The sequence below is a fragment of the Akebia trifoliata genome, chromosome 11 (genome assembly GCF_017979445.1).
Source record: "Akebia trifoliata isolate Shusen 1 chromosome 11, ASM1797944v1, whole genome shotgun sequence".
In the NCBI taxonomy this organism is placed as follows: Eukaryota; Viridiplantae; Streptophyta; class Magnoliopsida; order Ranunculales; family Lardizabalaceae; genus Akebia; species Akebia trifoliata.
Window position 1 is genome coordinate 38,112,614 of NC_141385.1, and position 17,725 is coordinate 38,130,338.

General features: G+C 37.0%; 1 protein-coding gene across 7 annotated transcripts in view; it reads left to right on the forward strand.

Annotated features, from left to right (window-relative positions):
- Window positions 1-240: 240 nt before the first annotated feature.
- LOC147391528 (uncharacterized) overlaps window positions 241-17,725 on the forward strand; it is a 46,683-nt gene continuing 29,198 nt past the window's right edge. For 3 of the 7 annotated variants that reach the window (XM_086457676.1, XM_086457675.1, XM_086457679.1), the window contains exons 1-7: window positions 241-398; window positions 4,474-4,804; window positions 4,920-5,001; window positions 5,080-5,157; window positions 5,272-5,331; window positions 6,414-6,518; window positions 11,194-11,304. In XM_086457676.1, coding sequence (XP_086313802.1) covers window positions 4,653-4,804; window positions 4,920-5,001; window positions 5,080-5,157; window positions 5,272-5,331; window positions 6,414-6,518; window positions 11,194-11,304 — 588 coding nt within the window. In that variant the 5' untranslated portion in view covers window positions 241-398; window positions 4,474-4,652. The remainder of the gene's footprint in view (window positions 399-4,473; window positions 4,805-4,919; window positions 5,002-5,079; window positions 5,158-5,271; window positions 5,332-6,413; window positions 6,519-11,193; window positions 11,305-17,725) is intronic. The other 4 variants (XM_086457681.1, XM_086457680.1, XM_086457677.1 and 1 more) reach the window with 4 other exon arrangements.

Consider the following 17,725-nt stretch of genomic DNA (forward strand, 5'->3'; position numbering starts at 1 on the left):
AGAAAATTGCAGGTAGAAAGTTTTTGCAAGTTCAATGGTTGAATTTAATCTCGATCTTTGTACATGTGGCGTCCTGTTATTGGTCATGAGCTTAGCATAGATTTTGTTAACAGCAAATCCTAGTTCATTATTGACAAGGTATTTTAATAAGATGTGACGTAGATGTATGAAGTTTCTTCCAAGTGTGAGGAAAATGCCTGCCTTAACAGCGAATAAAATGTGTGGTGACACTCCAGGAAAAATTCCTTCTTTTTATTCAGCACTTTCACACTGCTCTGTCGATGAAAACTTCCAACGACCTACAATGACTTTGTAAACTAACTCTCTCTCTCTCGAATTATAAACGATCCTGAAATCCAACTCGCATTTCAAAGGGACACGATTTTTTTCCAGATCAGGTAATAATAGTTCATGACCTCAAAATCCGAGAATTCTCCTTAGTTTCTATTTAAATTCTGTTTGATTTCCTTTGAATTCATACACTTCTAGGGTTTAATTATGTTAATTAAATAGAATTGATGCCTAATTTGCTTGAATTTAATCATAATTAACTGTAATGCTTCATAATATAATTCTCATCGATGCTTTAGTGATGTTTATATTCTTCTTAGTTTATCTTAAATTTCCCGCGAAATCTGATGCTATAAGGGTTTTCATTTAATTTGTATAATTGTCTCTATTTGACTCTGCAGACTTTTGAGATAAATTTGAGCTATCCATCATGAAATTTGAACCTTTTTTGATGAATCAAGCCGGTATCAGTTAAAGAAATTAATAATTAGAAATGAAGGATTGGAGGAAAAAAGATAGAAAGAGAGATGATTTTTTCTCTTTTAGGTGAATGCCTCCCTACAAGCATGAATTGATTTTCTCATAAAAGAAGCCCAACTTGCAGGTTGTACATTTTTTTTTTGTTTTGAACCAAGGTCTTTATGCAACTTACAGCACCCGACTAATCCTCAGGGCACGTGCAGTCCCCTCCCCTCTATGATAAATTCCTGAGGGCGACCCTAAGGGGGGATTCAAACTCAAGATCTCTGCTTCCTGAGGCATGGTCTTGGCCATTTCACCAACCCTTGAGAGTTAAAATTATTATTTATCATTCATCCAAAAATCTCTAGATAATCTTCCTCTTACTCTTCTTAATTCTATTTAACCACCCAGACAATTTTTCTACCATTGCATTATGCTTGATCGATGGAAATAACAAAATAACAAAGTAACTAGCTTTCCTACTAATGTACATGCCTCCTATTGAGATAACAAAACAACAAGATAACATCTAAATAGAAAGTATCGTTAATCTTTTTTAGTTCTTAATGTTTCCTCCCTTTCGAAGAGTCTTGTCCTCAAGGTTGAAAATCAGGGACATGTCTTGCACGTTGGGAAAACCTCCTTATGTAGTGTCTTCAGGTTGTGTGTGGGTCCAAGAACTAAAACTTTTATAATTGCTTGTATATCACTTCGCATCCTCCGATCCAATATTTCTCGAGGTTGAATTTGGATGATCTCATATTCTCATTATTGGTGATTGTATGCAATTTAGTAACAACCATGATATCTACTAGATTGTGTATCAAAACCTCGAAATGAGTGGTAATACCATAGACTTGGGATCAAAACCCTATCTTCATCTCTATTCCTATCAAAAAATAAAATCAAATGAAAATAAATTTTTTTATAATTGGAAAATATTATAAGAAATATAATGATAATCACTTAATGACTCAAACAAAGTGGGTTGACACAATGACCAAGGTAACTCCCCCATATGTAGAGACTGGAGATTTTGGTTGAGGCTTGAGTTCAAGCCTCCCCAACCACGCAACTTTGTTCTCCTTCAACTCTTTCTCGTGAGTGGTCGGCGAGTGCATAATTGACCCAATGTTACATACATGAGCATGGCTCAAACTAACGTTTTGGCAAAATATTCCAATTTTTTTCAAGAACTAGAAAGAAACATTGTGTCGAAACATTGAATGCTTCAAATTGTATTGGGATGTTTTTGAATGTTTCTTATGAGTTCATCTTGGTTTCCCTTCTAATTGAAACATTGTCTCGAAATGAGATTAAATCCTTACGGGTATTAATGGGCCTTAATCAGAAATTGTAGTTTTTCAACTACATAGGAATCCTTGGGTCGGGAGAGAGAGAGAGATGCAAGCTCTAGAAACTCGTATTTGAGTATGGGCTTGTCGATTCTAGGATTTAACTTGTCTTTTATTTCCTGGTTGCATGTGGGAGACTCAGATTATCTTCAAGAAGCATTTACTTCATCTGGATTTTGATCACTAGATTTTCGAAACAAGATTTTATTTAAAACACAAGAAAAATAGGATTTTCCAAGCTCAGATGGTTGGACCAACAATATCCCGATTAATGTAGTTTTCGAGACGAGACATCTGAGATCATTTACTTTTAATCTTAAAGGCAAATTAATTTTGCATGAAACAAAGGGAATTTTTTGAGGAACTTGATATGACTCATAAAAGTGTTGACATAGAGCTTCAATGATACTCAAAACTATTAAAATGTCTGTTGATACAATTGAAGAGGCAAATTGACCATTTCATTGGCAAAAAATTGTTATGTTGTACACTACTTATTGCGTGTGTTTCATTCCTTTCTTTCCATATCTAGGTTTTCTTTGAGAAAAATAAGGATCTAGCTTCTAATTCTCAGCTCGACTTTTACGTGTTGAACATTTGTGGTTCCCAACACTATTAATAATCTGTTAGAGCATCCACAATGAACTTGTTAGTGGGTCTGTTAGCGTCAGACCCACTAACTTTAGCCAAAGTATCCACTCCAATGAACATGCTAACGTATGTGTTAAGTGTGTCAGATGCTAATGTGTGTTATATGTGGCTAGCGGTTTGGCTAGCCACATCAACTTGCTAATGTGTTTGGTTTTGAAAACAATGACTTAAAAAAAAAAAAAACTTATAGTTAGAAAAAGGTGGCTAGCATGTGTACACTGGTGTGTTCATTGGAGTTCTTGAACTTATTAAATAGATTTACTTGTTAACAAGTGGCTAATATGTGATAAAGGTGCCTACGTGGCACCTTTAACATGTAGATTTTAACATCTCCATTAGAGAGCTCTTATTGGTTAGTTGTAAACGGTGTCATAAGGAGTCATGTGAGTAGTGGTGTTATACCACAACGTGGCCCAAGGAAGCCATTTCACCCATTTGCTTGGATTGCAAACTAGAATATCACTTTAGATATGTCCCCATACAATGATTAACTATAGACATATGTTCACGGATGTTGAGCAGAGCTTATGATGGAAAAAGGCATTCCATGTAACTTGAAGACAAGTTCCATGAAGGCCCGAGTTGTCATGTTTGGATGAGCCATGGTCCACGGGTATAAAATGGGCATACCTGGACAAGCGATCCACAACCACTCAATTCTTACACTTTGCTTGTGGTACAAGAATACCTTTTGTTAACTCCATAGATACCTCTATTCAAATGGGCCAAGGCAATAACATAGGTTGCAAGAGGAACTTTCTAATTTTTGTAATCCATAGATTAAATCATTTCTTCACACTTTCCCTCTTCACACTCACCATGTTAGAATTAAGTTTTCTTATTTAATTATATCATTTCTCAGGATATAGTTGAATGGAAAAATATGGGTCATGTTGCCAATGCCAATCCCAATAAGTAGGTTGAGGTGCAAATGATGAGGACGAACCAATTATATCAATACTCTTTGCAAGTGTGTATTTGTTGGATTCACGATGTGGAGGTGGGGTTATTTACCATTCACCTCTTCATTTTCCTTTTGCTTGAATGACTTCGAAATTGCAGAGAAGAAAGCTTTCTGCAAATTAGAATTACAATATGCATATCTTGTTTTTTTTTTCTTTCAATTTTTTGGAAGATTTAGAGTTTCAATTTTTTTTTTTTTTCAATTTCTTTATAGCTTTGCCTTCCTCTACCTTTCATGTTACAATTAGACAATACCAAAGGAAATCCATCCACTTTTATGTGGTTAGTTGAAAGTCTGAGTCTTCCGGGCCTAGACCTAGAGTGGTTTGATTTTGTGTGGCATGAATTAGACCATAATACTTGCGCGTGTGGGTGGGTGGGGGGGATTTTATGTACTTAGTCCAGAACAACATGATGCACTTTGGCTAGAAAAATCTGATGTGCTTTGGCCTAGAAAGTGTAAGCCCCCTTACTGACAGGTACAATAATGAAATCTGACACATTTGAACCGGAAGCTCTCTTCCCTTCCCAAACAAAAGGGGGGCCGAAGGCATCAAGTTGTTCTGTTAAGGGGGGGATACACTTGCTGGGCCTAATGGAAAGAAAGGAGAATTGAATGGGGGTACCGCTCAGCTTTTGAAATAGCAGTACATATTTTTTATCCATATCTTTTTGCAATGACCTCAATGGTGTTTCTTTGGTTGTTCTGACTATTAGTTTAAATGATTAACATTTTTGTACTTTGTTATAGTGTTGAACTTCAAAATACTGTGCTGATCAAGGGTGGGACCATCACTTGAACTTTAGACCTTTCAGTTAAAATGTTGAGGTTTCTTCCAAGAGAGCAACCCAGTGATGATTGCTTTGATGCAATCTGAATTATCATTGGCAATGATAAATCTGAATTGGAGGAAAAACACAAAGTAAAAAATGCAAGATGCTCGAGTAAAATATTCTCTGACTAGTAATCAGATGTTTTCAAGATTACCAGCAGTTTCCAATGCGATACCTTCTAGTAACAGCTTTTTGTGTGGGAACAGTGAAGATGGGGGCCGGCCTCCAAGCTCTCATCATTTAAGCAGGTGATACTCAAACCATTGGGTTTGGGAGAATTTTAATGCAAAGTTTTCAACTTATATAATCAGGCCTTCTGTTGCAGATTATTGTTCTTAAGCCAATCCCTGATTTGTTTCTTAGGAATAACTCTGAAATGCCCGTGGGTTCTAGGAACATGATGGGAGATGACAATTTTAATAATTTTCTGGACCGAGAAGCAATGGTAATGATTCTTCAATGTTGTAGTTAGAGCTTGCTACAGTTCATTTTTTTTTTCTTTCTAAATCATTTATAAGAGCAGGGACTTTTTTCAAGAACCAGGGCTCAAGGAGAGGAGATCCTTCTACTCCGCGAACGAATTTCAGATGCGTATGTTAAGGTATAGAATTAATTAAATCTAATTTGCTATAAAAAAAAAAAAACAGTTTCATCATAATAGCCTGGGTATATATCTATTTTCCAATTGCAAGCAAATGTTTGCCATTTGTTTCAGGAGTTGCTGCTGCTGAATGAGAAACATGCTCTGGAGAGGAAATTTTCTGATTTAAGAATGGTTTGTATTCAATTGAGAAAGTAATTATTGTAAAAGGCTAAAAGCTAAAGAAATTAGGGATTAGAACAAAAGACCAAATATTATAAAAAAGACTACTCCATAATTAGGGGAAACTAAAGATTAGACATAAATAGGGGTGGACTAAACGATTCTAGTACTCACCACCAAAGTGGAGCATAGATATCATGAATTGGCAACTTGAAAAAAGAATATGGTCCAACTGATCTTGTCCAAGTGCCTTGGTGAATCTGCTAACTGATTCATAGATCTAATGTATGAAGTTTTTGCTAGTGGCCATAATGTCATTAGTAAAGTGAATCTAGTTCAACGTGCTTCGTTTTTCCATAACAGACTTGATTATTGTCAATGTGAGAGACAGTTTGATTATCACAATGTGACTTCACAGGCTTCAATGAGAGATCGCGAAAGCAGATATGGTCATATGTTAAATAACAAAAGATGTTTTTATGGAAAGATTGAATGAAGTAACACGATTCATTTAGCCAACCCCATGTCTTTAGGATAAGGCTTTGATGATGAAATAGGCTGATCTAGTTTGAACCCCATCTGTGTCTTTGAGTACACAACATAACCATGAGATTACTGCACAAACAAGAAGAAAATTTGATCTCCAAAAATAGAAAAAGCCTAGATTTCAAACAAAGGGAAAAGAGAGAAAAGAAAAGATTCGAAGAAAAGAAAAATATAAGCTTTATCTTAGATGTTTTGATACAATATAAAAGTTAAAGGATTTAGATCAATAGACCAAACCAAAAATAAAAAAGGAAAAGAATATGTGGAGAGAACTAGGAGAGGAGGAAGTAGCATAGTGAAAACCATTCCCTTTCTCTATCTCTTTTACATTAATCACTTCAAGCTTTATCAAATAAGAATTACTATATGCCACTAATAATAAGTTATAAAATCAAAGCATCAAAACTAGTTAAAAAAGCAGAATATGAAATAAAAATGATTTTAACAATTACTTTATGTTGTAAAATCTTTATCCAAATTTTGAGTAAGAATAGGTTAATTTGTATTTATTTTTATGGTTTCCTAATAAATACTTTATTGAGCAACAGGCACTTGATGAGAAGCAAAATGATGCAATAACTTCTGCCTTAAAGGATTTGTCTCGTAGAAAAGGTGATCTTGAAGAAAATTTAAAACTGGCTCATGAATTAAAGGTAAATTATTACCTCCCACCATAAAGAAATTTCTTCAGTATGATTTTGCAATTTATACTCAATATAAGATTCGTACATATAAATTTCCTATTTACTCCATGGCTTCATGTGAAAGTTTAGCTCCACCATGCTTCACTATGTGCTTTCAATGATTATCCCCAGCTTGTTTTGTTAACCTTTGAGTAGCTAAAGTTGAAAATGAAGCCGGTGAGCTATGTTTCCTAAAGACTTCAAAATCAGTGCCATGTCCTTGTCATATACTTAGATTTTTTTAGTGCAATGGTCACATCGATCCCTGGTTGAGACCGTACCCTTGGTATTTCTCGATTACTTAGCCAGTGAAAGTATGAGAAAGAGTGACAACTCAAACTGATAGCCCTTTGTCCGCATACTCTACTGGTTCCTTTCTGAAATATTTTGATCCTGGATGATCAATAAACATAACTATACCCATTTATGTAAACATGGTGTTTCAATGGTTTCAAAATCGCAGTGTGATGACCAAAACCAGCATGTAAAGAACATAGCTTAGTAGTTGGCAAGTTTTCTTCATTTTCTACCTACTTGAATTTATGGTATTGCATACTCCATCCATAGATGATTTGGAAATTTTTTATATGGACATACTTTCCACAAAGTTTAAAATATTTTATTACTAATAGAGATGGTTGGGATCTTGCCTTACTACAAGCTTGCCTCCTGAGAAAATAAAAGGAAAATGTAAAAAAAGCTAAGAAAGTTAAAAAGAGTGATCTTTTGATGATCCAAGAGTTAAGCATTCATAAGGCTTTGAGTCATCTAATTATCTTTTTAATTATGGTTAGTTGTTGGTACTGGTAGGGGTTCTGTCCAACCAAGGTTCCTCTTGTGAAAAAAGTTGAGTCATTTCCCTTATGGTGATTATTGGATCGTAATCTCATATATAGAATATATATAAATATTCTTTTACAGGAACATAGTATATAAATATAAGTGAATAAATTATCTATGGTGGTCATAATTAGAATGGGATATTTTCCTCACTTCTTTTATAATTTATTTTCCTAACCTATGTAATGTAGAACCAAAGCCCATTGAGTTGAGATTGAACCAGAAATAGAATATGGCTTTTGAATGAACAAGAGTCAAGTCCTTGGGTAAATGAATGATTATTTTTTCACTTTTGGAGTTACAATATAATATTTTAAATGGACATGGCTGCAAAACAAACTGCAATGGAGAATCCTTGTACGAAGGGAATCGTGTTCCTTAATTTTGATTTATTAATATTTTTAGATAAAGAGCTAATGGAACTAAAATGACAAGTGGATTTTTTTTATAAGCTAATTATTTTTGTTGTTATAAAAAATAATAATTATAGGGATATAATACACTTCCTACATCTTAGAGTTCAATAACATGAACTATGAGAGGCCTTTGCTCATCTTGATTTCAACTTTGGTGGAGGCATGCAAATTTCACTTTGATGCCTAAAATTAGTTTTTAATTTAGTAGTGCGTTGGCTTAGTGATGAAGGATGGTGAGGGGAGAAAAGAAAATAAAGGGGTTTTAGGATTTTGGGTAAGGATTTGGGCGACAATAGGAAAAAGTTTTCAAAATCCCAATTGGTTATATATTGAGATGTAAAACACAAAGTTTTCCAATTACAACATTTTGAAATTATGATTAGGGGACGGTTTAGGGATTAGGGTATTTAGTTGGAGGGAAGGTTTAGGGTAATTTAATTATGACCTTTTGCAAGTATGACCACAATCCTAATGAAAATGGTTAAAGGTTTATAGGGTAAAGAAATGATTAAGGATTGAAGTTTGTTGGTTTCAAGAATCAAGAATCAGGAATTAAGAACCGAGAACCAAGAATCAAAAATTCAAGAAAGTTAAGAGAAAAATAAAATAAAATAAAGATTATAAGAAAAGAATGTTATATTAGACTCACTCCAAAATGGCTTCACACCATACCCATTGTTGGGAAGATTAAGCTCAAGCTTTCTTTTTATTCATCATATTTTTCATCATTAAAAAAACCCTAATGCAATCTATATAAAGAAAATAAATCTAAGAGTCCTAATCAAACTAAAACACCAAATAAACGACTTAATTTCGTAACTTTCTCTCTCCTAAGTTTCCAACCCTAATAGACTTAAATAAAAGATAAAGTAAAGTTACTAAACTGCCCCTAAATATTATACCAAGATCATGGACCAATAAAACATCAAAACAAGTCCCAAAAATATAAAATTAAAGTCTTAAAACAGAAATTTAAATAAAAACTAAAATCTACTCTTCGAGATTTGATGTCCATATCCCCTATATTGTGAAAAATTGTATCTCTCTTCATTCGTTCTCCTTTTTTTTTTCTTTAATATGGGTTTATTCTGAACTCCTATTGTCATTTTTAGATACCATGCCTTAATTGGAATTGGAAGGATCCCTAATCAAGTAAACAATGTGCAAGAGTTGCCATGATTTTGAGGATTTGATACGATCCCTCTCTATTGAAATCTAGGTTGTACTATTGTGAGATATTCAACTTGTTCTACGTATGTGTGCATTTCTAGAGTTCGGGGTGCCTTTTAGCTTAGGTACAAGCTTCGAGAGTATTCTATCCCAAATATGGAGTTGGGTTATTCTTTGTTGGGATGCATGATTGAATTTGGTAGGCAAAGTTTAGGTATCTTTACCTAACATGTATATGCTAGGAATTGAACGTGCATTCTTACCTTTATAACTGTCTCCTCTTAGATCCTTAAGGTTTTTGATGCCCTAGTGTCCCAAGAACTCTCCACACATATCACATCTGGCTTCCCCAATATCTATCACTTGGGATATCGACGGAAGACTTTGTCAGATGGCTCTCATTTTTTACAAGGAGGATGCTAAGGATGAAGATGCCATGATCAACCATCAGTAGACTCATTGAACCATAGTCCTTAACGATAATTCTCTTTTGTAAGGATGAATCCTTGACAATGATGGAGAGTTTATCAAGCTTCTTTTCCATTATAGATTCCCTACTTATGGCATGGATCTTGGGGAAGGCAGGAAGCTGAATGCTCACACCAATTGTTGCCCCTAAAATTATGCTGGAGAGAGCAGTTTAAAAAAGAAAAAACCCTACTAATTGCTTCTTGGTGATGCATACTGGACTTGAAGGTCCCTTGCTTGAGAAAAATAATTTAGGTTCTTGCTAGAGAATACCATTTCTCATGGGCAGTAGGTAGATTTTATACCATAAGGGGGTTGGTTGAATTTTGGTGAAATGAGGAATTTGTGTCAAAAAGGGGTTTGTTGGAATTTATTTTTGTTTTAAGGGAATCTTTTGGAAAATGGATGGTTGGGATGAAGTTATCCAATATTTATTTCATTGTCTTTTTTAGTCAGCCTGGAAATGGAAATATTTCAGTTTGGAAATTAATACAATTCTCACTGAAATCATTGAAGACCTTTTTATTGGAACCGTAGGAAATGATAAAATAAACATTAAAATGCACTCACAAGTCATAAAATACCACGACTGTATGAAGTGTATTAAGTGAATATCAACAATATTTCACTACACGTACGCACAAAGTATTTTAAAGCTCAATAGTGAAAAACAACCACATTCTATATTGGAAGGAGAATAATAATGTCATATTAACCAAGGTTGAAAAATCTCATCTTGAGGCTATGTTTCAACCAGGAGAAAAATTGTGCTAGTCTCAACAAAATATTCCCAGAAAATAAGAAACTATCCTGAAGCGTTGGACCATTATATTAACTACATACACCTTAATATGTCAAACATTTCTTTGCGTCAGGGGAAGGGGGGACTCAACTTGAGGGATCTAAATGAACAAAAGTAAATTGAAATATCAGGAAATAAAAATAATAAGGAAGAAACAAAGAAATGTTGACGTGGTTCGTCTTGAATCTGCAGACCACATCCCAGGATCTATGCCGATTTACTCCCTCTTAGTATAGTCTGGTTATTTAAGGAATGATGTTTTTCTCATTAAGAAAAACCTGAAGGCTGCACAAATGTACTTATCAGCTTGATGATTTATGAGTAGTTCATCAGCTTACTCTGAAAGATATTAAGCTAGGAACATCTGAGAAAATTTTGTCAGCTTGACAATTTATGAGGAGTTTCATCATCTTACTCCAACTGAATGACATTAAGCTAGGAACATGTGAGAATATTTTAACACTAATGATAAATCACAATTGCATTTGCATCTCTCTCTCTCTGAAATGGCCTGCATATATCCATATGGATAATCTGTAGGGAACTCTTCAAATGTCCACAGTTGGATCTTAGAAATGTCTTGCAAACCACCTTCCTAGTTGCAATGTGCTTGATCTGACTAGATTTTGTGTACAACAAATAATTCAATCCCTCACCAGCCAGTCGCTACATCCTATGTATACATGATTTAGAATCCAAAGATTCTTTGTTTCATGAGCAATTATGAACTTCAAATACATTTTCATTTGGTACTGCTTCAATTATTTACTTTTTCAAAATTTAGTGTTTCCTGAGATCGTGATCGAATATCAGCCATGATTTTACTTCTCTAAGCAATTTCTTGAAGTACTCTGCGGATTTCATTGCTTTGCTTTATCTTGGCTGCAAAATCTTGCACATATATTTCGCCTTCTATATGATCTCTGTTCCTAATAATATTTAACTCCAGGCTGCAGAGGATGAGAGGTATATCTTTACAACGTCCATGCTTAGCCTATTGGCGGAATATGGTGTCCGTCCCCATGTCATTAATGCTTCCACTATTTCCAACAGTACAAAGGTATTACTATCTTTTAAATCCATGTTGATTCTAGAGATTTTGATACCTGTTCCTTTACAAGGTTTAGATGGAAGGGAAGCAAGACTCATTAGTCATTATGCTTACCAGTGACCAAGAGAGATGGTTTTTGGCTAGCACATTCTTCATTTATCACAATCAAATGTGTCAACATACTTCTCTAGAGAATTAAGACTATCATTTTCTTATTACTTCTTATTGTACATGTTACCTCTCCAGATAAAAAATAAGTATTACTTTGTTATAAAAGGTTTACATTTGCTTCCTGGGTTTTCAGATAGACAAGTCCTGAGAATGGACTTTTCCCCATGCTTCCATATTTATTGCTTTCTTGTTACTAGCGGAAACCCTCATAAAATTGATGTTCTGAGAATAATCTCTTTTAGTGAGCATTGTGCTCAACTAAGGATAATTAACAAGAAATTAATATAATTACAAATGTATCATATTATTATACACACCCCACTAACTATTCTATACACACCAGCACTCCCCCTTTAGCTGGAGCATATATATCAAACATGCTCAACTTGGTACAAACATCATGAAGAATAGTAGGACCAACTGCTTTGGTGAAGATATATGCATGTTGTTTAGAAGATGACACATAATGAAGGACAAGAGAACCATCATTAACTTTCTCTTTGACAAAATGTACATTGACTTCAATATGTTTAGTTCTCTCATGAAGAACCGAGTCTGATGCAATCTTTTGAGCTGCTTCATTATCACAATGAAGTGATATGGAACCAATGATGGGAAATCCTAACTAAAAAATAAAGGAGCCTAGCCATAGCACGAATCATGTGCAAATAGCACGATACTAGGCTTAGTACTTGATTGAGAAACAACATGTTGTTTCTTACTTTTCCATGAGACCAAGTTTCCTCCAAAGAATGCATAATACCTGGAAGTAGATCGATGATCTGTAGCTGTTCCTGCCCAATCAGCGTCAACGTAGCCAGATATATCAAGGTGACCATGAGAGTGATACAAGTCAATAACTGGGGCTCGACTTTATATACCGAAGAATGCAATGAACAACAACCAAATGAGATGCTCGAGGGGCATGCATGAATTGGTTTACTAGGTTAATAGAAAATGTAATGGTCGTGTAAGAGTAAGATCAATTAGGCAACCCACCAAGCGTTTGTACTCTTGAGGATCAGGGAGAAGATCATCATCATCCTCATGAAGCGAATTCTTAGGATCCATAGGAGATGAAGTAGGTTTACACTCAAGCATACCGGTATCTCTAAGTAAATCTAGGGCACATTTCCTTTGAGAAAGAAATACCCCTTTCTTGGAACAAGCCACCTCAAGGTCAAGAAAATATTTCAAACTACCCAAATCTTTTACTTCAAATATGCGGCTAAGCTTGCTTTTCACATGGAAGATAAATGAAGAGTCATCTCTAGTGAGAATAACGTCATCTAGGTAGACTAGAAGAATAGTACGACTAGTCACACTGGAATGAGTGAAGACAATATGATCGAAATGACATCTCTTGAAACCCACGCTAATAATGACTTCACTTAAATGATGAAACCAAGCCCGATGTGACTGCTTCAAACCATATATTGATTTTCTAAGGTGACAAACTTTCCCAGTATTCTCCCCCTGAAGTAGGAAGCCAGGAGGATGGTTCGTATAAACTTCCTCTGTAAGGTGCCCATGAAGAAATACATTCTGCACATCCAATTGATATATAGGCCAACTTCGATTCGCAACAAGAGAAATAAGAATGCGTACATAAGTCAATTTTGCCACTGGAGCAAGGTGGCATTATAATCCAACCCATACGACTGAGTGAAGCCACGAGCGACCAGGCGAGCCTTGTACCTTGCAACACTGCCATTAGAGTTGTATTTTACTGCAAAAGCCCAATGAAAACCGACAACTGACTTCTCTGAAGGAGGAAAGACCAACTCCCGGGTAAAGCTTTGTCGGAAAGAGACATAGCCTGGTAATACATAAACTAAATAAAAGGGTAAATAGTAGAAACGCACTTACAAACCCCTTTACGAAAAACAATAGGTAAATTTTGATTAGAAAGAGAAGATGGAATTGTAGTAGTACTAATAGGTGGAGATAAAGGGTGAACAATACTGGTTGGAGCAATTTGCAAGGAGGATGAAAGTTGTAGTGCGATAGAGGATGGAGTACGAAATCGTTTGCGAGCATATGTGAGATAATCCTGCGATTGCAAAGAAGAATTATAACCAAATACTAGAACTGATTAATGAGGAAGAGATAAGGGAATTGATGGAGGAATCTCAGGAGAAAAATAAGGAACCTGCTAAAAAAAGGTGACATCTATATAAATAAAAAGATGTTTCGACTGAGGCTCATAACATTGATACCCCTTTGACATACTAGAATAGCCAATGAACACACAACGAATAGCTTTATTGTTAAATAAACCTATAGGGTTATTTTAGTCTTTTCACTTCTTTAATTATCTTATGTAATACTTAAGCCTAATTAGGGCTAATGAATCAATCAATCTCTTTCTCTCTTAATTTGAACTTGGTATCAGAGCCAAGCTCTCTCTATCTCCATCTTCTCCCACTACTTCTGCCACAAACCCTATCACCTTCCTCTTCCTTAAATCAATCTCCACACACTCGTCGTCAATATATATCACCCCTACGGGGGTTCATTGTCTCCATACACCCTAATCGCATCATGCGATAGGGAGTTGAGGACTGCTTGGAGCCTGCGATCAGGCTGTACACACAGCAATGTTGCTGTCTAGGGCTGGCGATAACAGCAAGGTGCTGTTTTGTTGAAGATTCAGTCTGGCGACACAGCAGATTGAGTTTTTTGACCCTTAAGGTGGCTGTTTAGAGCCTGGCGACACAGCAAATTGAGTTTTTTGACCCTTAAGGTGGCTGTTTAGAGCCTGGCGACATAGCAGATTGGTTTTTGGCCCCTTGCGACATAACAGTTGCTATCATTTTCCGATTGTGGACACTCAAGGCTTGGTTACGACACAACAGTTTTTTGTTTTGGGTTCTTTCGATACAGCAGATTGCTGTTTTTTGACTGGGCAACACCTAAGGTAGCTGCTGTGACTCTTTGCGACATAGCAGATTGCTAGTCTTAGGCCTGCAATCACAGAGATTGGCTGTTCTGTCTTATCGACATTGCAAGTCGCTGATCTGAGGCCTACGATCACAGCAGGTGGCTGTGTTTTTTAATTGTTTAACTCACGTAGTGGTTATATGAGGGTGCCGGCAGTGTTTTGAACACCTACGAAGTTTTTTCGATCACATTGGAGTGCTGTTTGAAGCTGTTCTCCCACTTATCTTGCTCATTGATTACCTATACTTGCGGTGATGATTAATTGGATCACTCACAACAGTATTTAATCAGCCCCTATAGCTCTTTTGATCGTGCATTGTCACCTTTAGGGTGCTGCGATCACTTTATCCTAGGGAGTTGTGCTCTCATCTTCTCGAACTCTCTTCAAACCAAAGTACTCGGATTATTTGATGGCCTCTGAGTCATCCTCTTCCTCGGTCATTGGTACTAGTAATGGGTCGAGTGGTTTTCCGTCTCATTCAACCGACTTTCCCGGCATTCAAATCACTACCGTGAAATTAGATGGTCCTAACTATCTTCTGTGGGCACGATCGGTTGAAATGTTCATTGGTGGAAAAGGGAAGATCGGTTATCTCACAGGGGCGGACAAACAACCTACACAGACCGACAGTTCTTACTCCCAGTGGTTTGCTAATGATTCTATGGTCCGTTCTTGGCTAGTTTCATCGATGCAACCACACATCGCAGCCGGTTTTATGTTCTCCTCGACAGCAAAGCAGATATGGGATTCCGCAAAGAGTATTTATTCGCAACGTCAAAACAATGTCCGAATTTTTAACCTAGAGCGTGAGATTTCTCGACTCTCACAGGGTGACTCTTCTGTTACTACCTATATATCACAACTACGTGCTCGGTGGGAAGAGTTGACATTTTATTCTTCGTATTACTCCTGGAAGGACCCTCTTGATGAGACATTATATGCGTCAATTCTTGACAAGAATCGCGTTTTTCAATTTCTGGCAGGTCTCCGGGATGAGTTTGAGTATGCGAGAGTTCATTTATTGGGAATGGATCCTTTTCCTTCCCTACAGACTGCGTATTCCTATGTCTTGACTGATGAGAGTCGTCGCGCAGCTGTCATACCCCTTTCTTCGGGAGATCACTCTGCAATGCTTGCTCGTCTACCTTCTTCACAGTCCTCTAGTGGGTCTCTGCCTACCCGTCAGCGACATAAGTGTGATCACTGTGGAAAGTTGGGTCATGTGAAGGCTCGCTGTTATGCACTTCATGGTCGTCCTAACCAGCATCGTCAACAGTCTCAACGGTCTTCAGCTCATGTAGTTTCTCAGCAAACGAATGATTTAGCACCTCCTTCAGTTACTACATCCTCATCGGATTCGGTATCTCTGTCCCAAGCCGAGCTTGACAAGTTCAGAAAATTCTTCAATCAGATAGAGACCTCATCTCAGCCAGTTTCTACCTTCGCTCACTCAGGTACCTTTGCATCTGCACACAATGTTTCTACCACTTCCTCACCATGGATCATTGATTCTGGTGCCTCAGATAACATGACCGGTATGTCCTCCCTATTTAAAACCTATAGTGTTTGTTCTGGTCATCGTAAGGTCCGACTGGCTGATGGTTCCTTGTCTTCCATAGCTGGTCAAGGTCATTTACCCGTTACATCTTCTTTATCCTTAACTAACACATTTCATGTTCCTCAACTTACTACTAACCTTGTATCTGTTAGTAGTCTTACAAAAAATTTGAACTGTAGTGTAACCTTTTATCCCTCTCATTGTGTCTTTCAGGATCTGGAGTCGAAGAGGACGATTGGCACTGGACATGAAGTAAATGGATTGTATCTCTTGGACGTTCCCGGTTCCTCTAGCACTCATTCTGCTCTTCAGCTTAGTAGTAGTCGTAGTCAGTCTAATAAGGCTCTTGTAATGCGTTGGCATTTACGTTTAGGCCATATTTCTTTTGGATATTTGAAACACATGTTCCCTTCTTTATTTCATAATAACAATTTGTTTGATTTGTCTTGTGAAACTTGTCAATTAGCTAAACATGTACGTTCTTCTTATCCTATTAGTCTGAATACTACTACACCTGCTATGTTTGACTTAATTCATTCTGATGTGTGGGGTCCTTCCCCTGTCACATCCACTCTTGGTTTTCGCTATTTTGTTTTGTTCATCGATGACCACAGTCGTACCACTTGGGTTTATCTTATGAAACACAAGAGTGAAGTTTATGGGATCTTCAAGCAATTTCTTGCTATGGTCCATACCCAATTTGGTTGTACCATCAAGACCCTCCGTTCTGATCATGGTACTGAGTACACCTATGGTGAGGTCTTGAAACTTTGTTTAGAGTCTGGCATTGAGCATCAAATGTCCAATGTTAAGACCCCTCAGCAGAATGGTCGCTCAGAACGCAAAAATCGCCATATTCTAGAGTTAGCTCGTGCCATTTCTATCGGCATGAATGTGCCTCAATCCTATTGGGCCGATGCAGTTCTTACTGCTGTTTATCTTATTAATCGGACCCCCTCTAGTGTTCTTCAGTTTGCCACACCTCTTTCTAAGCTCTTTTCAGATCGTCCTGTGTTTCCACTTCCTCCACGCGTGTTTGGGTGTGTCTGCTTTGTTCAAATTCTTGCCCAAACTCGTACTAAACTTGACCCTAAGACCGTCAAATGTATCTTTCTGGGTTATTCCTCTACCCAAAAAGGATACCGTTGTTACCATCCTCCTTCTCGACGGCGATTCATTTCTCGAGATGTTTCTTTTTTTGAGCATACTCCTTACTATAGTGGGTCTATTGGTATTCAATCTAAGTGGTTTCCTCTAGATTCCCCTGATGATTCTTTTTCTTCTTTATTTCCCCTTCCCATGCCTGTTCCTCCCTCCCCACCCCCCGTCAGTTCGTCCTCTCCTCCATTGCAGGTTTACTCTCGACGTCCCCGTGATACTACCATCAGTTCTATGTCCGACCAGCTCGCCTCCTCGCCTCTAGCTCCACCTCCGTATGTTCCCTGTGATGATCGTCCTATTGCCACTTGTAAGGGTAAGCGCACTTGTACTTATCCCATTTCAAATTATATATCTGAGTCTGCACTATCACCCTCCTATCGGAGTTTTCTTGCTTCTGTTTCCGCTGTTTCTCTTCCTACTACTGTTGCAGATGCTATTGCTCATCCTGAGTGGCGCGCAGCTATGATTGAAGAGTTGACTGCTCTTGAAAAGACTCAAACTTGGGAAATTGTGCCTCTTCCGCCTGGAAGGAAAGTTGTGGGTTGTCGCTGGGTATTCACGCTTAAGCATAATCCGGATGGTTCCATTGCTCATTA